General features: G+C 42.4%; 1 protein-coding gene across 3 annotated transcripts in view; it reads right to left on the reverse strand.

The window, feature by feature from the left end:
- Positions 1 to 17,643, reverse strand: part of SGCG (sarcoglycan gamma) — a 297,260-nt gene that overhangs the window by 168,447 nt on the left and 111,170 nt on the right. Inside the window, exon 1 of one of the 3 annotated variants that reach the window (XM_044285026.1) lies at positions 14,766 to 14,788. The exons of the other annotated variants lie outside the window; for them this stretch is intronic. Within the exon in view, the coding sequence (XP_044140961.1) occupies positions 14,766 to 14,768 (3 nt within the window). The 5' untranslated portion in view covers positions 14,769 to 14,788. Of the gene's footprint in view, positions 1 to 14,765; positions 14,789 to 17,643 lie in introns of those variants that run through there. 3 annotated transcript variants of the gene reach the window in all.

Below are 17,643 nucleotides of genomic sequence, written 5' to 3' on the forward strand. Positions count from 1 at the left end.
CACAAAGTAGCCAGTATGTGCAAAATAGCTCAAGCTCAGTCAGATTGGATGGAGAGCCTGTGTGAACAGCAATTTAAAAGTCTTGCCACAGATTCTCAATGGGATTTACATCTTGACTTTGGATGGGCCATTCTAACACATGAATATGCTTTGATCTAAATCATTTCATTTTAGCTCTGATTGTACAGGTCCTTCTCAAAAAATTTGCATATTGTGATAAAGTTCATTATTTTCTGTAATGTACTGATAAACATTAGACTTTCATATATTTTAGATTCATTACACACAACTGAAGTAGTTCAAGCCTTTTATTGTTTTAATATTGATGATTTTGGCATACAGCTCATGAAAACCCCAATTTCCTATCTCAAAAAATTAGCATATTTCATCCGACCAATAAAAGAAAAGTGTTTTTAATACAAAAAAAGCCAACCTTCAAATAATTATGTTCAGTTATGCACTCAATACTTGGTCGGGAATCCTTTTGCAGAAATGACTGCTTCAATGCGGCGTGGCATGGAGGCAATCAGCCTGTGGCACTGCTGAGGTGTTATGGAGGCCCAGGATGCTTCGATAGCGGCCTTAAGCTCATCCAGAGTGTTGGGTCTTGCGTCTCTCAACTTTCTCTTCCCAATATCCCACAGATTCTCTATGGGGTTCAGGTCAGGAGAGTTGGCAGGCCAATTGAGAACAGTAATACCATGGTCAGTAAACCATTTACCAGTGGTTTTGGCACTGTGAGCAGGTGCCAGGTCGTGCTGAAAAATGAAATCTTCATCTCCATAAAGCTTTTCAGCAGATGGAAGCATGAAGTGCTCCAAAATCTCCTGATAGCTAGCTGCATTGACCCTGCTCTTGATAAAACACAGTGGACCAACACCAGCAGCTGACATGGCACCCCAGACCATCACTGACTGTGGGTACTTGACACTGGACTTCAGGCATTTTGGAATTTCCCTCTTCCCAGTCTTCTTCCAGACTCTGGCACCTTGATTTCCGAATGACATGCAAAATTTGCTTTCATCAGAAAAAAGTACTTTGGACCACTGAGCAACAGTCCAGTGCTGCTTCTCTGTAGCCCAGGTCAGGCGCTTCTGCCGCTGTTTCTGGTTCAAAAGTGGCTTGACCTGGGGAATGCGGCACCTGTAGCCCATTTCCTGCACACGCCTGTACACGGTGGCTCTGAATGTTTCTACTCCAGACTCAGTCCACTGCTTCCGCAGGTCCCCCAAGGTCTGGAATCGGTCCTTCTCCACAATCTTCCTCAGGGTCCGGTCACCTCTTCTCGTTGTGCAGCGTTTTCTGCCACACTTTTTCCTTCCCACAGACTTCCCACTGAGGTGCCTTGATACAGCACTCTGGGAACAGCCTATTCGTTCAGAAATTTCTTTCTGTGTCTTACCCTCTTGCTTGAGGGTGTCAATGATGGCCTTCTGGACAGCAGTCAGGTCGGCAGACTTACCCATGATTGCGGTTTTGAGTAATGAACCAGGCTGGGAGTTTTTAAAAGCCTCAGGAATCTTTTGCAGGTGTTTAGAGTTAATTAGTTGATTCAGATGATTAGGTTAATAGCTCGTTTAGAGAACCTTTTCATGATATGCTAATTTTTTTAGATAGGAATTTGGGGTTTTCATGAGCTGTATGCCAAAATCATCAATATTAAAACAATAAAAGGCTTGAACTACTTCAGTTGGTGTGTAATGAATCTAAAATATATGAAAGTCTAATGTTTATTAGTACATTACAGAAAATAATGAACTTTATCACAATATGCTAATTTTTTTAGAAGGACCTGTATGTTTAGGTCGTTGTTCTGGTGGAAGGTGAACCTGCGCCCCAGTCTCAAGTATTTTGTAGCCTCTACCAGGTTTTCCTCCACTATTCCCCTGTATTTAGCTCCATTCTTCTTCCGATCAACTCTGAACAGCTTCCCTGTCCCTGTATAAGAAAAGCATCCCCACAGCATGATGATGCCACCACCATGTTTCACAGTGGAATTGGTGTGTTCAGGGTGATGTCCAGTGTTAGTTTTCTACCACAAATAGCGTTTGGCATTTGGGCCAAAAACTTAAACTTTGGTCTTATCTGACCAGAGCACCTTCTTCCACATATTTGCTGTGTCCCCTATATATCTTGTGGCAAACTGCAAAAATACACACATAGCTGTCCTGTGGACAGATTCTCCCACCCGAGCTGTGGATCTCTGCAGCTATTCCAGTGACCATGGGCCTCATGGCTGTCCTTGCCTGGGTTGTCAGTTTAGGTGGACGGCCATGTCTTGGTAGGTTTGCAGTTGTGCAATACTCTTGCTTGGGATATTTTTTTTAAATAACCTAACCGTGCTTTACACTTTTTCACAACTTTATCCCTGACCTGTCTGGTGTGTTCCTTGGTTTTCAAGATGCTGTTTGATCACTAATGTTCTTTTGCAAACCTCTGAGGCCTTCACAGAACAGCTGTGGTTGTACTGAGAATAAATTACACACAGGTGCACTCTATTTACATATATGGTGACATCTGAAGGCAATTTGTCACACTAGGATTTTATTTAGGGGTATCAGAACACCATGTATCATTTTCTTTGCACTTCACACGTACTTGCTACTTTGTGTTGGTCTATCACATAAGAATCCCAATAAAATACATTTAAGTTTGTGGGTGTAACATGAAAAAATGGGGAAAGGTTCAAGAGGCATGAATACTTTTTCAAGGCTCTGTAATTTAATAGGGATTTTTTGCAATCCTCTTTAGTTGTACGGGTCTCCTAAAATAAGCTGAACACAATTTATCCTGTTTCTAGTACCCCCAGTAATCAGCTGCCAGCAGCAAGGCTGCCAGGGGCACATTTATTAAGACTGGCCGTTTAGACACCGGTCTTAATAAAGCCCCATAGCTGGTAGAGGATCCGTCGAAGTTATGAAGGGGTGGCGGCCTCTCCATAACTTCAGTGCTTCCTAGCTGTCTTACATTTAGAACATTACCTACGCCTAAAACAAGAGTAGAAAATTATGAATGAGACGGGCCTACCGGTGCGTACCCTTTCCAGCCCATGCCATGCCCACAATTTTAGACCTGGTGTGAGCAGGGAGAAGTCGTAGATAACGGTGCAACTAACCGCGCCACTATCCGCGCTTGAAATACACCAAGTTTAGGCATAGTTCAGTATAATAAATGACCCCCGTAGTGTTTAATTCTCCTGCAGCACCACTAGAGGAAAAATGAGGCATTACATGGAACTCACTGCACATAATAGATCCTCCGTCACAAGAGATGCTCTTTGTAGATGCTCTCCACTCAGGATCTTTCACAGCATTTATTGATAGAATATTTGATAATTAATTTTAGCAAAAGGTTTTGTTTGTAGTAAAATTTGAAAAGCCAAGAAACAGATGTCAAAGTTTGGATAGACATGTGCAGTATTGTAAAGGGTTACGCACATCATTTCTCATGAGACCATGAGACAAAAGTTCTCCACAGAAATATTGCTTCTATAAATTGACATTAAAGAAAAATGGCTGACCTTTTGCAAAGGTGAATCCAAACTTTTCACAATTTGTCTTAAAAGAACAAAAATGAACAACAGTCTGGAAGTCAAGTAATGAAAAGACCCTGATATCATATATAGCGGCACATACTGGTGCAATGTTTCCAATATATTCTACTCATATATTATTGCTAGATATTGATTACACAGTGCCCTGGGACAACCTGCCTGAGGAGTCTTCTTCAACGCTAATACTCATGTCCACTATGTGAATCACAGAATGATCATTTATGTAGTTTAATCCAACAATACCCATCAACCCCTCCAAGTTACATTTCTGTATGTCTTATACCAGTGTCATTTCTGTATGTCTTATACCAGTGTAATATTGGGGAGCACAGTGGGCTCAGTGTTGGGATGGGGATGGGCTTTTCAGAAGGTTGGAGAATGATTGAAAAGCAGGAACCTAAGATGTCTGTTTGATAGGCTCTGCAAAGACGAGTCATGGCTAAAATAAGTCATCATGGCAGTCCGGTCCGCATGGAGGAGATAAGGAAAGAAAACATTTATATCAAGGGAGACGTCACTGGATATAAGAGGTATGTAGCTGTAAAAGGATTAGGGGGTTGACTCCGCCTCCCTATTAACATTCTGTTCCCTCTAGGCCTGTCATGCACGCTGTTTTACTAATAAAAATGTATTAAGACCGGCGTTTTAGATGCCGGTCTTAACAAAGCCACATAGCTAGCCGTGGTTCCGCCAAAGTTATGAAGAGGCGCAGGCCTCTTCAAAACTTCGGCAGATCCTCCACCAAGTTCTAAATGTAAGACAGTTTCCTTGCTGTCTTACATTTAGAACTTTTTCTACGCCTGAAACAGGCGTTAAAAATTGTAACTCTATGTTAAAACCCCGTCCTGCCCACGCCACGCCCACTTATTTAGACCTGGTGTGAGCGGGGAGAAGTCACAGATTGTAGTGCAACTAATCGTTGCGCCGCAATCTGCACCTGAAATACGCCTAATATAGGCGTATTTCAGCATCAGAAATGACCCCCAATGTGTTTTACAGTCAATGTATTACGTATCTAGGGTTAACCGGCTAACTCTTGTAACCAGCTAGCCCTGGTATAGGGGAACAAGGTGTATGCAGGGAAAAAGGTTAACCTTCAAGGAAAGGATTGATGAGGAATGCTCGTTGTATAGGGGTAAATCCCTAGAAATGAGGCAGGGAAAGGGTTAATGCACGCTGTTTAGGGGAAGTAGGCAGGGAAAGGGTTAATGAGTTTACTTGTCCCTGCCTTTGATGTGCCCACAACTAGACACATTTGTCCAGTTGCCTGGGCTGCTCCACTCCCCAGCAGGCATACGTGACTGGGCCCCGTGTGTGCAGAGGAACCTATAAAGAGGACATGTGTACACACACACATTTTTGGCACTTCCCTCTACAGTAGCGTTGTATTCTCCTGTATGTTTGGTAGTGCAGAATGTCATGTAAATACTAAGTAATCCATCATGGGTCCTAATGGGAAGATTAGCGCTGCATGATGCACTATTCTTTCTGTCAAATCCGAAGGAGCTGCTGACAGAGGCTTAGAACAGAGACTATGACAGTGGCGTGAGAATAGCTTTATTTTATTTTGTTAACATTCTTGTTCAAACTTCTTGTCACCACGGGGTACTTGGTGTGAGAAGGGTCCGAATTACTGCCCTCGAGAACCAAGGAAGGTGATGTCTTAAAAGAAACATAGAAGAATAGCGGCAGAAAAAGATCTCATGATCCACGTAGTCTGCTCTTATATTACGTCTTATCTCTATTATCTCTAATTTTAATTTTCCTTATGATAGATACGTGTTTATCCCACTCATGCTAATATACTTATTGTACTGCTGGAATGTTATTACTACTACTCTATCAGTTTCTGATCTTCCCCCAACTCATTTCAGCTTGTGCACCTGTGTTCTCGTTTTGTTCTAGTTTCTTATTAAAAACATTTCCCTTGTCAACTTTCACATAATAACCCCTTTAATATAAAAAGAAAAGAATATTGATAGCCTTTAAGAAATGTATGATAGACTGGCGTACGTCGTACGTTGAAATCTCCTGTACTGCCGGAGGATGCCTCGGCATATATTAAGTGCATACTCCGGGTGTCCGGACACAAGAATTAAATCTAAAAACAGGCGCAAATGAAGATAAAAGTGGCGGGCCTGCTGGCCCCGTCCAGTTCTTGCCAACGTCCCTTTTTCAGAAAATCAGAGAGGGCCACGCAAAAATGCCAGTTCCAAGAAGATTTGTCGTAAGCACCATTTTTTTACATCAAAGAAGAAGCACAGGGATATAAAAAAAGGAATTTATCATTGGTTTTATGCCAGAAAACTGGCCGACTTGAAATTGCTAATTTTGGCACAAGCCCTACTTGCACAAAAATTTTCAACTTTTTTTGCATTGTGCTTGCTGTGCTTTTTGTAAAAGTGATTGCCTTGGTGCTGGGGTGCTTGCAGGTGGTGGTGCAACTGGTGTAAACCATAGCTGAAATCTAGATTTTGGTTCTTACACATGGACAGTCCATGATGCCCAACAATTATATTCATGGCATATCGATAGGATGTCGACATTAGAAAATATGATCCAGCATGTAATAAATTAAAACACCTATATATGTCTGGGACATCACTTCAGTATCACACGCGTTTCGAATGACAAACATTCTTGATCTTAGCTATGTAACATTTCAGTGCACATTTAAAAACAGATGTTACCCATCAGGATTAGTTTCACGTCAGGCGGCGTGGAGAGCGTGATATGCCAGAAATGTCTGATAGGTGCAGGTAAGTCCCACCATTGGCACCCACTTCTAAGAATGGGTCACTGCTGTGAATGAAGAGCACATCATGCCCTCATGGCATCCTCTCCATTCACTTCTATGGGACTTCCAAAAATAGCCGAGTGCATGGAGAAACCTGCGTATGTGCGGCTTGTTTTCCATTCACAGTGGGGCCGCATTATTTATTGGACACTTATGGCACCTCCTATCACTATGTCATAAATGTCCACATGGGAATACCCCGTTAATAATGGCGTTGCATCGGATGCCAGTGGACCACAGATTAAAAATGCCATTCAAAACACTATATAAATAAATGTCTCCCGATGACTTTCTGCCTTGAAATACCCAAACCTAGTATAAAATAAGTGAGCTATGAATCTGTAAAATGCTTCATTTTTTAAAAATCATTCTCAAAAAGTGTGTTCTCAAATTGCCTCGCCCGATCCCTCTATAAGTGTCACCTTAATATAGGTTTATAAATATCCCCGCTCTCGCTAAGCAGGAATGAGTATGTAAAATCCAGCTTAAGCGCTCTGCTGCAAGCCAATAACCTAAGAGTTCAATAGGAATTCTGACAGCAAAAGTACAACGAGACTAGAGGGTAATGTGAAAAAAAACGGCAAGCTATTTGCAATTCATCAACCATGCCAGCTCTTGTGGTGGCCATGCATCAGCAGAGCTCATAAAGAATAAAAGGTTTTGGGCTCTTGTGGTAAATACAATTACGGTGCTTATCAAATATGGCTTATATGCAATATCCCCTCTGCTGTGACAGTGCATTAATAAAAAGCTCAAACACTTTTCCACAAGCACGAGGGGGTGCTTTACGGTCTTCATCAGCACTTTTTCTCCTTGGCTTCGTTCTGATTACACAATGCCTGAGAGAACATTTTTGCAAAATAATATATGCACGAGATAAATGCTATGGAAAATACCACAAATAATTGCTATTTCTTATTATAGAAAGACAAGACAAAGCATTTTTTTTGGCACACGGAGTTGCTCCTGCCAGAATGAACTATGTGTGGACCGAAAAATTTGCTTATTCGAATACGTTCTGGTAAAGTCTATATCATGGCTAAGTCTATATCAACACCAAGATAATTGCTCATTAATCAATTTTGTGTTTGTTACCTTAAGTCTTATTACTTTTCAAATTTTCGCCTATTCTTCTATCTTCAGTGCAGGGCTCATGCCTACAAAAAGGGTCCATATGAGACTGAAACAATCCAAATGGTCCCAACGGGGCTGCCATTAGACGTTTTTGGACTCCATACAATTAAAGAGTCTGGGTCCCCATATCAGGGAAGAACCTTAGGTAGGCACAGGAATCTTGAAGGAAGACGTACAGGTATTGTGAGGCAAAAAGGCTCTGCATGGTGTAAAATAATAAAATAGGTCAAAACTAAACTACTGGTTCACCTCCGCTCCAGTTCGGACGATTTATAGTCCCTCGCTGGTCTCTAGTTCTTGGTCTCTTGACAAACAGGATTGCTTGGGTGGTCATTTCCTGCCTTTCAAGAGGGACCAAGGAGCAGAGACTGGCATTTGGTAAGGTGAGTACAACTTGTTACACCGTGCTGAATATTTGTTCAAAAATTTTGAAAAGCCGAACAACCTCTTAAAGTTGACATGGTCTACGTGGGGAGCAGGTAGGACCATCTACCAAAGAAGAGTATTTGCATGTACTGTGCTGGCAATCATGGGATGGTTGCAGACTGCTTTGAGGATTCCCACCTCAGCGGTCCGTCTTAAATCGCCACCTACCCACATGCAGACAGACATACATCATGGAGGTAGAGGAGGACAGGAGGAAAGGGGAATAGACACTTTTGCATTATATGCCCGTTCCTTTTAAATATACAGCTAATGTTCATTTATGTCATCATCTTACTCCTGTACTGTATGCAAGTTCAGGTACTAAATGTAAGCCAAGTTTCCCTCAGAGGAGCCAATGGAGAACAAAAAATCCAGGTCAGTATAAAAGATCAACTTTGGCTTTCATGGAAGTGAATGAATTTCTATGGTAACACATCTAAAAGCATACAGAGAATGGACTCAATAGAGTGGCTGACTGTGTTTAGCATATTCAGTTTATGAAGTTTGTGCTTGTTTCCAGTTTAAGCTGGACTAGTTAGAGGAAAAGGGTTAATCTTCATATATTTATTAATGGGTCTTTAAAAAATGTGCAGTGTAATGCTGATGTGTATTAAAATGGCGGTTCTTCCACCCGCTGTTCCAGTTGGAGTTGGTAGCCTAGGGGAGTGGCGACTTCTAGAGGATGAAAGCTGTAACTCTGACGCCACAAGGACACAGAGCTGCTGCAAAGGAACTGATAAAAGTTGTCTCCCAAAAAATTGTGGCTGACTTATTCTGTCATTTCTATTCTAAAAGTACTCCACAAAGAGATAGAGAAAGGAAAGAACCGAGAAGGTCCAGAATCTGCATGGATGAGAATTGGAGTCAGTCAGTAAGGTATTCCCTGTTTAAAGCCTCATTCACACTGTGCCTGCGCCGAATACTGAACGGGATGGCGCAAGCGAGAGATTTACACGGCAGACGGGGCCAGCAGGAGAACCAACCCTGGCCTGGCCCTGTCAATCAAGACAGAAGGGCGTGGAAATGAGGTGGGTGAACGGAGCCATTAGGAGCAGGTGCAACGCCCCCCCTGCTCCTAAGGGAGCATTCATACGACCGCGTTTTTCTTCAGTGTCCGTTCCGCGTCCGTTCCGCAATTATTGCGGACAATGCACAGACCCATTCATTTCTATGGGTCCGCAAAAATTGCGGAATGCCTTTCCTTGTAATCCGTGTGCTGTCCGTTCCGTGTGTCCGTTGCTTTTATTTTAGAACATGTCCTATACTTGGCCGCAAATTTCCGTCCGTGGCCCGATAGAAAGTCATTAGGTCCGTAAAAAACGGATGGCACACGGAAATGCATCCGTATGTCATCCGTTTTTTGCGGACCCCTGGACTGAAAACATTCTAGGAAACCCCATTTCAGTTTTTTGCGGACCATGAAAAACGGTTGACACACGGAAGCACCACGTCCGTATTATACGGACTTACGGAACGGAAACGGAAAGATAACTGAAGACATACGGAACACGCGGATCCGTAATTTGCGGACCGCAAAACCAACACGGTCGTGTGAACGCTCCCTCAAGGAACATTTGCATATAATAAAAGTAAAAATTACACGAAAATGGGGGCATACATAAATAAAAGGAATGCAGAGTTAAAGAGGACCTTTCACTAGTATACAAACTAAAAACTAACTATACCTGTGGGCAGAGCGGCGCCCAGGGGTCCCCCTGCACTTACTAGTATGCCTGGGCGCCGCTCCGTTCGCCCGGTATAGGCTCCGGTGTCTCAGCTCCGTCTGTTGTACTGGACTGATTTTTTTGTAGGAGGCGTGTCCCTTGCTGCAGTGCTGGCCAATCGCAGCGCACAGCTCATAGCCAGGCTATGAGCTGTGCGCTGCGATTGGCCAGTGCTGCAGCAAGGGACACGCCTCCTTCAAAAAAATCAGTCCAGTACAACAGACGGAGCTGAGACACCGGAGCCTATACCGGGTGAACGGAGCGGCGCCCAAGCATACTAGTAAGTGCAGGGGGACCCCTGGGCGCCGCTCTGCCCACAGGTATAGTTAGTTTTTAGTTTGTATACTAGTGAAAGGTCCTCTTTAAATTCAGGTGACATTTTCACATCTATAATGTCAGCCTGTTTACTAGCGAAGATTAGGGTGACAGAAACCCTTTAACACTAAAGTGATTTTATAGCTCAAAAAATAGTAGTAAAACATAAAAAAATACATAAATTTGGTATCGCCATAACTGTATAAACCCACAGAATAAAATAATCATATAATATTTACCACAAGAGGAGCCCCATAAAAAAAAAAAACCCTGCCAGAATTGCCATTTTTGCCCACTTCATCTCCACAAAAGATGGTATAAAAAGTGAACAAAAAGACATGTGTACCCCAAAATAATACCAATAAAAACTACAGCCCATCCCACAAAAAAAACAAGCCACCACACAGCTAGATTGGTGAAAAAATAAAAACGTTATGGACTTTAGTATATGACAATGCAAAATATAATTTATTTTTAAAGGGGTTGTCCGGGTTCAGAGCTGAACCCGGACATACGCTTATTTTCACCCAGGCAGCCCCGCTGATGTTGGCATTGGAGAATCTCGTGCTCCGACGAGCTCCCTTGCCCTGCGCTAGATCGCGCAGTGCACGGGCTCTTTTGTTTACAATAACACACTGCTGGGCGGAAGCTTCTGCCCGTCAGTGTGTTCGGTGACGTCACCGGCTCTGATGGGCGTGCTTTAGTGCAGCCATAGCCGTTTTAACTGGCTAGGGCAGCGCTGAAGCCTGCCTATCAGTGCCGGTGACATCATCGGGCTTCCTGGCAGCCTCATGGAGATCCTGGTACGTCACCAGAACTCTTAAAAATGCCTTTGCCCTGCGTGATTTAGCACAGGGCAAAGGAGAGCATCGGAGCATGGCTACCTGGGTGAAAAGTGATTTTATTGGTGAAAAAATACAAATGTTATGGGCCCTAAATTAATTTCAGAAAATTACATGTTAGAAAATCCTCCTTCCCTTCTGAATGCTGCCGTTCCCCCAAACAGTGGTTTATGATGTTGCTGTAATCAGGAAAAAATGCATAACAAATTCGTTCACTTTGCGTTCCATATATGGGCCGTTTTTTGAGTTCCATATTTCAATGGAAATGGAATGTACTCTGTATGCCTTCCGTTTCTGTATTTCTGTTCCGTTCAAAGATAGAACATGTCCTATTATTGGCCGCAAATCACGTTTTTTTGTGGCTCCATTCAAGTCAATGGGTCTGCAAAAAAAAAAAAGGAACACATACGGAATGTACTCTGCATGTCTTCTGTATCCGTTCTGTTTTTGCGGAACCATCTATTGAAAATGTTATGACCAGCCCAATCTTTTCTATGTAATTACTGTATATGCCATATGGAAAAACAGAACAGAAAAACGGAATGAAACCGGAAACACTACTGAAACAAAAAAAAACTGAAAAACTGATCCGTTAAAAACGGCCCGCAAAACACTGAAAAAGCCATGCGGTCGTGTGAACAAGCCCTAAGCCCCACAAAGTGACTTCATAACTGAAATGGTCCTTACAAAAGTGGGTTTTGGAAATGTACTTAAAAATGTACTTCTAAACTTAGTCTTCTAACTTCCTAAAAAAATAAAATGACATTTGCAAAATGATGCCAACATAAAGTAGTCCTATGGGAAATGTTAATTAATAAATATTTTATGAGGCATCACTATCTGTCTTAAAAGCCGAGAGATTAAAATTTAGAAAACAATGAATTTTTTCACATTTTAGTTAACTTTTGGATTTTTTTTTATAAATAAAGGTAAAACATAATGACTCAAATTTACCATTAACATGAAGTACAATGCGTCATGAGAAAACAATCTCTGAATGGCTTGGATAAGTAAAAGCGTTCCAAAGTTATTACCACATAAAGTGACATCTCAGATTTGAAAAATGGGGCTCCGGCATTTGGTCCAAACTGGCTGTCGCTTGAAGGGGTTAATTAATGCTAGGAGCATCAGGTACATATGCACCTGGCCAACAGCCGCTGGTGCCCTCCTGAATTCAACTATATTACCATCCTCAGTATGGTGATAGGTTAGTATTTTACTTCTATGTCCCTGTCTGCTTGCATTGTACCACCTTCTGTCATTTTGGACTCTACTACAACATGGGGCCACTTTTATTATTTTTTTCCAGGGCCACTTTAAGTTTCTAGTCCGCCACTGCTACCCATACAAAACGTGAACATCAAGGGCACCCCAACTACCATCAGACAGGAGCCCCAATATCACGGTATTCCCTGAGGGAAAAAAGGATGCTCCCTCCTCTAACTGCCCTGGCCCTAGAGAGCATCGGTGTGAGGATTACCACTGTGAATAAATATTACAGCCGGAGCCACTACCACTCCCATCCTCCACTCCGCTCCTTGGCTTGAGGCATATCCTGGGTCAACTGGTGGAGCATGTAAAATGATAAGGTTGTAACCATTCTCCCAGCTAATTCCGTTTAGAAATAAAGTGATGTGAGGAACTGAGGTAGTCATCATGAAGGTCAATAGCACAGGCTGCATGAGAGGAGTCAGATGATCACACGTTCTGGATGGTTCCACTGATGGTACTTCTATAGTTTTGTAGATTTAATGACACATCAGTTAATTAGTGGAGCACATATGATCCTCATAATGTAGTGCCGGTACCTACTTGGTCTCCAAAATCGGGACAACTACACAACATGTAAACAAAGCCATTAACCAGTGTATATTTTATACATTCTGCAGCCCTCTCCTTTACATTTATTAAAAGAATACCCACATACTCCGGATTTTGACCCTCTAAATGGCAAGAATGGAGAGTGTGTAGACAATCTCGTCATCGCCAATCCTGGGCATGCCACTGTAAGGTTAGATGCTTTCCATTTTAATCCGAGCACAGACACATAATACTGGATGCCAGAAGCAATGAGACATTCCATCAATGCAGATCTTGTCTAGCCAAGCATTTCATTGTAATCAGGATAATACATCACCCCTCCCCCAACTGTATATATTCTAAAGTATAAAAAGCCATTGAGGAGTTCCTTCATCATATAAAAGCATAAGGTCACGGGCTGAGAGTCATTATACAGGTCACAGTACCCTAAGGTGATATCAAGGTCTACAGTATTCAAGGTTGGAATTTTCTGAAGAACATTTTTTTAAGGAACGAGGGAGCACAATATGGTCCTCTTTGGTTGACACAGGAGAAGTGACCCCCTGAAAAAGCCAAATGAGACAGACACTTTGCAGAAAGAAATAAGCAGTTGGACAGTGGACTCTCTGCCTACACGTCAGGTTCTGATATCAGTGGGATGTTTATACAGATATTATTTACACTGATGGATTAGAAAGCCTTCGACTCTAGTTTCAATCATTTTGCAAGATTTAAAGTTCTGCTAAATAAAATAATTCAGAATTCAATTCATTCAGCCAAGTATAATAGTCAGATTATCAGACCATATCCTTGATGGAGACTTCTAGCCATTCTTAGTGGGAAAATAAACTATACACAATACTGAACATGAAATGAATATAATTCTAGATTAGAGTTGTAATGTTTCCAGGATTTTGAGTTCGGTTTTGATACCAAGAAAATTCCTGCGATCCTCGATACCAATTCAATACAATGGGGGGAGGGGGGGGGGGGGATACACACACATTAACCCTAATGTTGCTAGGCAACATGTGGTTAATTTGTTAGTATTTTTTTTGTTTCCTTTCCTTTCATTTTTTTATTTTATTTTTTGGGCAAAGTATCGATTGCCCTTTATGTGAGGAGGCATTTGATGGTATTACTTACTACTGCAATAGCGCAGCTTGGTATAAAAAAATGGCAAATCTTGGTATTGGACCGGGTATCAAAGTATCGAAAAAGTATTGAGACTTTAATACCCAGTACAACCCTATTCTAGATACACAATGTGGCTTGGGTTACTTTCACATATGCATTAAGGCTATCCGGCAGGCTGTTCCGACAGCACAGAGGGATAGGCCCAGAGCACCGCCATTGACTATAATGGGACCTGGTAGGGATCTGACCTGTTTCCGTAATTAGTGATGGCAAAAAACAGATGCCTGTGCTAGGTTTTTGTCCAGCCGAATCCCAGCACTCATGCCGGAGATCGGCCAGATCCCCCCAGGTCCCATTATAGTCAATAGGCTCCGGCAGTGAACAACCATGACCCCATGTACATTCCGTGTCCATAAGTCCGCATGTCAGTTCCACAAAAAAAAAAAAAAAACATGTCCTATTAGTATTCGCATTACGGACAAGGATAGGACTGTTCCATTATATGGACCTCACAAGGCCGGTATCCGTTTAGTGTGGTTTGCGGACCACAAAACAACAACGGTCGTGTGCATGAGCCCTTAGTCTGAATATAAATATGTAGCATTAGAAGCCACCATATCATTAAAGATGTTCTCCAGGGAATGTTATCAAAATGGCCTTCAGCAGACATCCTACAATGTGACCAGGATGTGATACCTCCATTTCTAAAACTGCTTGGGGAAGGGTTTGACGTGGCAGGGCCTCATTATACTGTGCTCCGGCGCTGCAGTCACTTAGCAGTGATGAGATGTGCCATCAGGCTACTCAGCCTACCAGCATATCTCATGTACAATCGCTCAAGTACTACCTATTGTAGACCAGGACCTCTGCTCTACAATAGATAGTAATGATGTGATCCGGTGCCATGGCTGGAGAGCTTTACAGGAATAAGGAAGACAGATGCGTCAACTTTTTAGATGATCTGTGGCTCCTATGTTGACTGATCATCATCAGACCCCATGATCCCTACACAACCTACCCTCCTTGAATCAGCTCACCATAGAGTCCTTTGGTGTCTTCACACCAGACGCAGCTATGTTCATGTCCTGCACTCGCGCTCGGTGTGTCCGGTGACTGGAGTGTTAGTCATTCAATCACCAGCCTACTGCATACATGCCTTGACAGGAACACAAAGATGGTGCAAGATAGAGTACTATGTGGGATCAGAATAGAAGAGGTGCAGTGGGCGATGATACTGGAGGTGGTGAAACTGTGAAGGGAGGCTGTATTGGAGGAATGGAAAATCAGTACTGTAAATAACACAGAGTTTTGGTCAGAGGCCAAAGAAAGAATTGAGCCACAAAAAAGTATTGGATACACGAATCAGCATAGCTTAATGAAAAATAGAAATGAAAAAAGAGTTTGCTCCTAGAGAAAAAAAAAACTTAAAAAAACCCTTAACCCATAATACTGTACATGTACGACGTTATGTGCCTGCGGGTGTATGGGGTGGGCCTCTGCCGTAAGCCTGCTCCATGCGTGGCAGGTGTCAGCTATTTCATATAGCCGACGCCCAGCCGCACTGACGGGGATGAGCGATCGTGCCGGCCCTGTCAATTAATCCCTCAGGTGTCGCGATCACGGCACCTGTGAGTGAAGGCAGAGAGATGCGATTCCCTCTGCCTTCTGATCAGAGCCCCTGCATAGTGAGTATCGCCGCGGCCAAAAATGTTTGAACTATAAAAAAAATTTAAAATAAAATACATTTCTGTGCGGTGAACGCCGTAATAGAAAAAAAATAAAAAATACACGATTTGCCATTTTTCTGTTATCTTGTCACCGCAAAAAATTTAACAACGGTGATCAAAACATCTTACATACTACAAAAATGGTCCCAATAAAAACTACAGTTTGCTACGCAAAAAACAAGCCCTCATACAGTACAGCTCTGTATACCGAAATATAGAAATGCTATGGCTGTCAGAATATTGCGATGCAAAGAAAATTTAGATTTTTCCAATGGTTTCTAATTTTTAAAGTAGTAAAACAAAAAAAAAAGAATATTCAAGTTTGGCATTGCCGCATTCGTAATGAGCCGCAGAATAAGAACGTTAGGTCATTTTAAGTGCATAGTGAACACTGTGATGTTAAAACCACAAAAACCTTGGCAGAGTTCTTTTTTTTTATTTTGCCACACAAAGATTTTTTTCCCTGTTTTCCAATACAAAATATCGTGGCATTAAAAATGCATCTTGTCCTGCAAAATATAAGCTCTCATTTAGCTATGTGAACAGAAAAATAAAAAAGTTATGGCTATTGGAACGTGTTGAGGAAAAATAAAAAAAATGTAAAAATTAAAACAGGCCCGGTCTTCAAGGGGTTAAGAGAAAAATTTGACAGAAGCTATTCATAGCCATGCTGCCAGTACAATTATTCATCATGTCCAGTAAGAAGTCTGATTGAAAATTGTTTCTAGCTATTTTGGGATCCCACAAAATATGATATTTGGCCTGCAGTCTGATACCTCTACATAGGCCTGAAGGCCCCAAGTGAAGTTCTCTTGATACTGTCATGTGGTGTACGCACAGGAACATCATTACTCTGTGATGAGCTAAATAGCTTTTTAAAATACAAGATCTACTGTATATTCAACCTATCATAAAAATTAAGAAAAATGATGGTCGCAGCAGTTCAGTGGATTCAGTGCGTTGACCTGCTTCATAGAGGGTTTTTTTTGCCTTCCTCTGGATCAACACTGTAGGATAACAGATTGGACTCGATGGACATGTCTTTCAAACTTACAAACTATGTACTATGACTGTATAGACACCACCAGGGCTAGGTTATGGTAAGCTATTACCCAGGGCTGTTTTAACACATTGGTGGACCCAGTGCTAAGGTTTCATAGGTGGGCCCTCCTCCCCACCTGAACACTACCCAAGCAAGTAACCCCCAAGTGTCAGATAGTGTCCCCCAAAATAATACCGTCAAACAGATAGTGCTCTAAATGGTAATAGTGTCTCAAACTATGGCCCAGACAGAAGTAGTGCTCCACACAGTAACACAAATCCCAACTTTTTGGGCAGTCAAGGAGGGACAGTTATGGTTTGTTGAGTGAAAGAACCATTTTTACATGGATATGTCTACGACTGAATGTTCTAAAGTAGAGACTATACTCCCAAAATGGTGCCAGCAATGAGCAGAGACGCCTCTCCTGTTCTGGTGGTGTAAAGACGCAGGCGTAGCAATGACACCATTGTTTGCGCTGACGTCCTGCCCATCTGATAGACTGCAGGTCTGTGGTGGCCTGTTGACTATTAGGGTACGACCACAAGGTCAGGTTTCCTGATGCTGCAGTTTTGGAAGCCAAAACCAGGAATGAATAAAAAATAAATAAAAAAAAAAGAGGAGAAGTCGTATCTGTCCTGTATAATTTCTCTCCTTTTATGATCCACTCCTGATTCTGTCCTCCAAAATTGCATCAGGAAACCTGACCGCGTGGCCGTACACTAAGGCGGGTTTCAGATTTGCGTTAAGCAGATACCGTGCGCTGCCGAGATACTGTCCAGCCCCATTCCCTAAAATGGGGACCGGTGGAGATCCGGCCGCAACTTGTCAAATATGCTGAGAAGCAGCCCAGCAAATACCGCTGCGTCCCCAGACGGTAACTTGGAAGCACACGGTAGCCCCTGGTATTCACGGCTGGAACAGCCTGCCAGATCTGTTTTAACGCAGATGAGAAACAGGCCTAAAGGTGAATGGTGGGGCTGGAAGCTGACGGCTTACCGCTCTACCATAGTTAGGGCTCATGCACATGATGTGTTGTGATATTCTGCAGGAGTGGCGGGGGCTTGAGGAGCTCAGCGGCATGTGAACAGGGAAGAAGGGATGTGATAATTATATTAGAACATTTATTAGTTAACTATTTTAATCCCA

The sequence above is a fragment of the Bufo gargarizans genome, chromosome 3 (assembly GCF_014858855.1).
Source record: "Bufo gargarizans isolate SCDJY-AF-19 chromosome 3, ASM1485885v1, whole genome shotgun sequence".
NCBI classification, from domain to species: domain Eukaryota; kingdom Metazoa; phylum Chordata; class Amphibia; order Anura; family Bufonidae; genus Bufo; species Bufo gargarizans.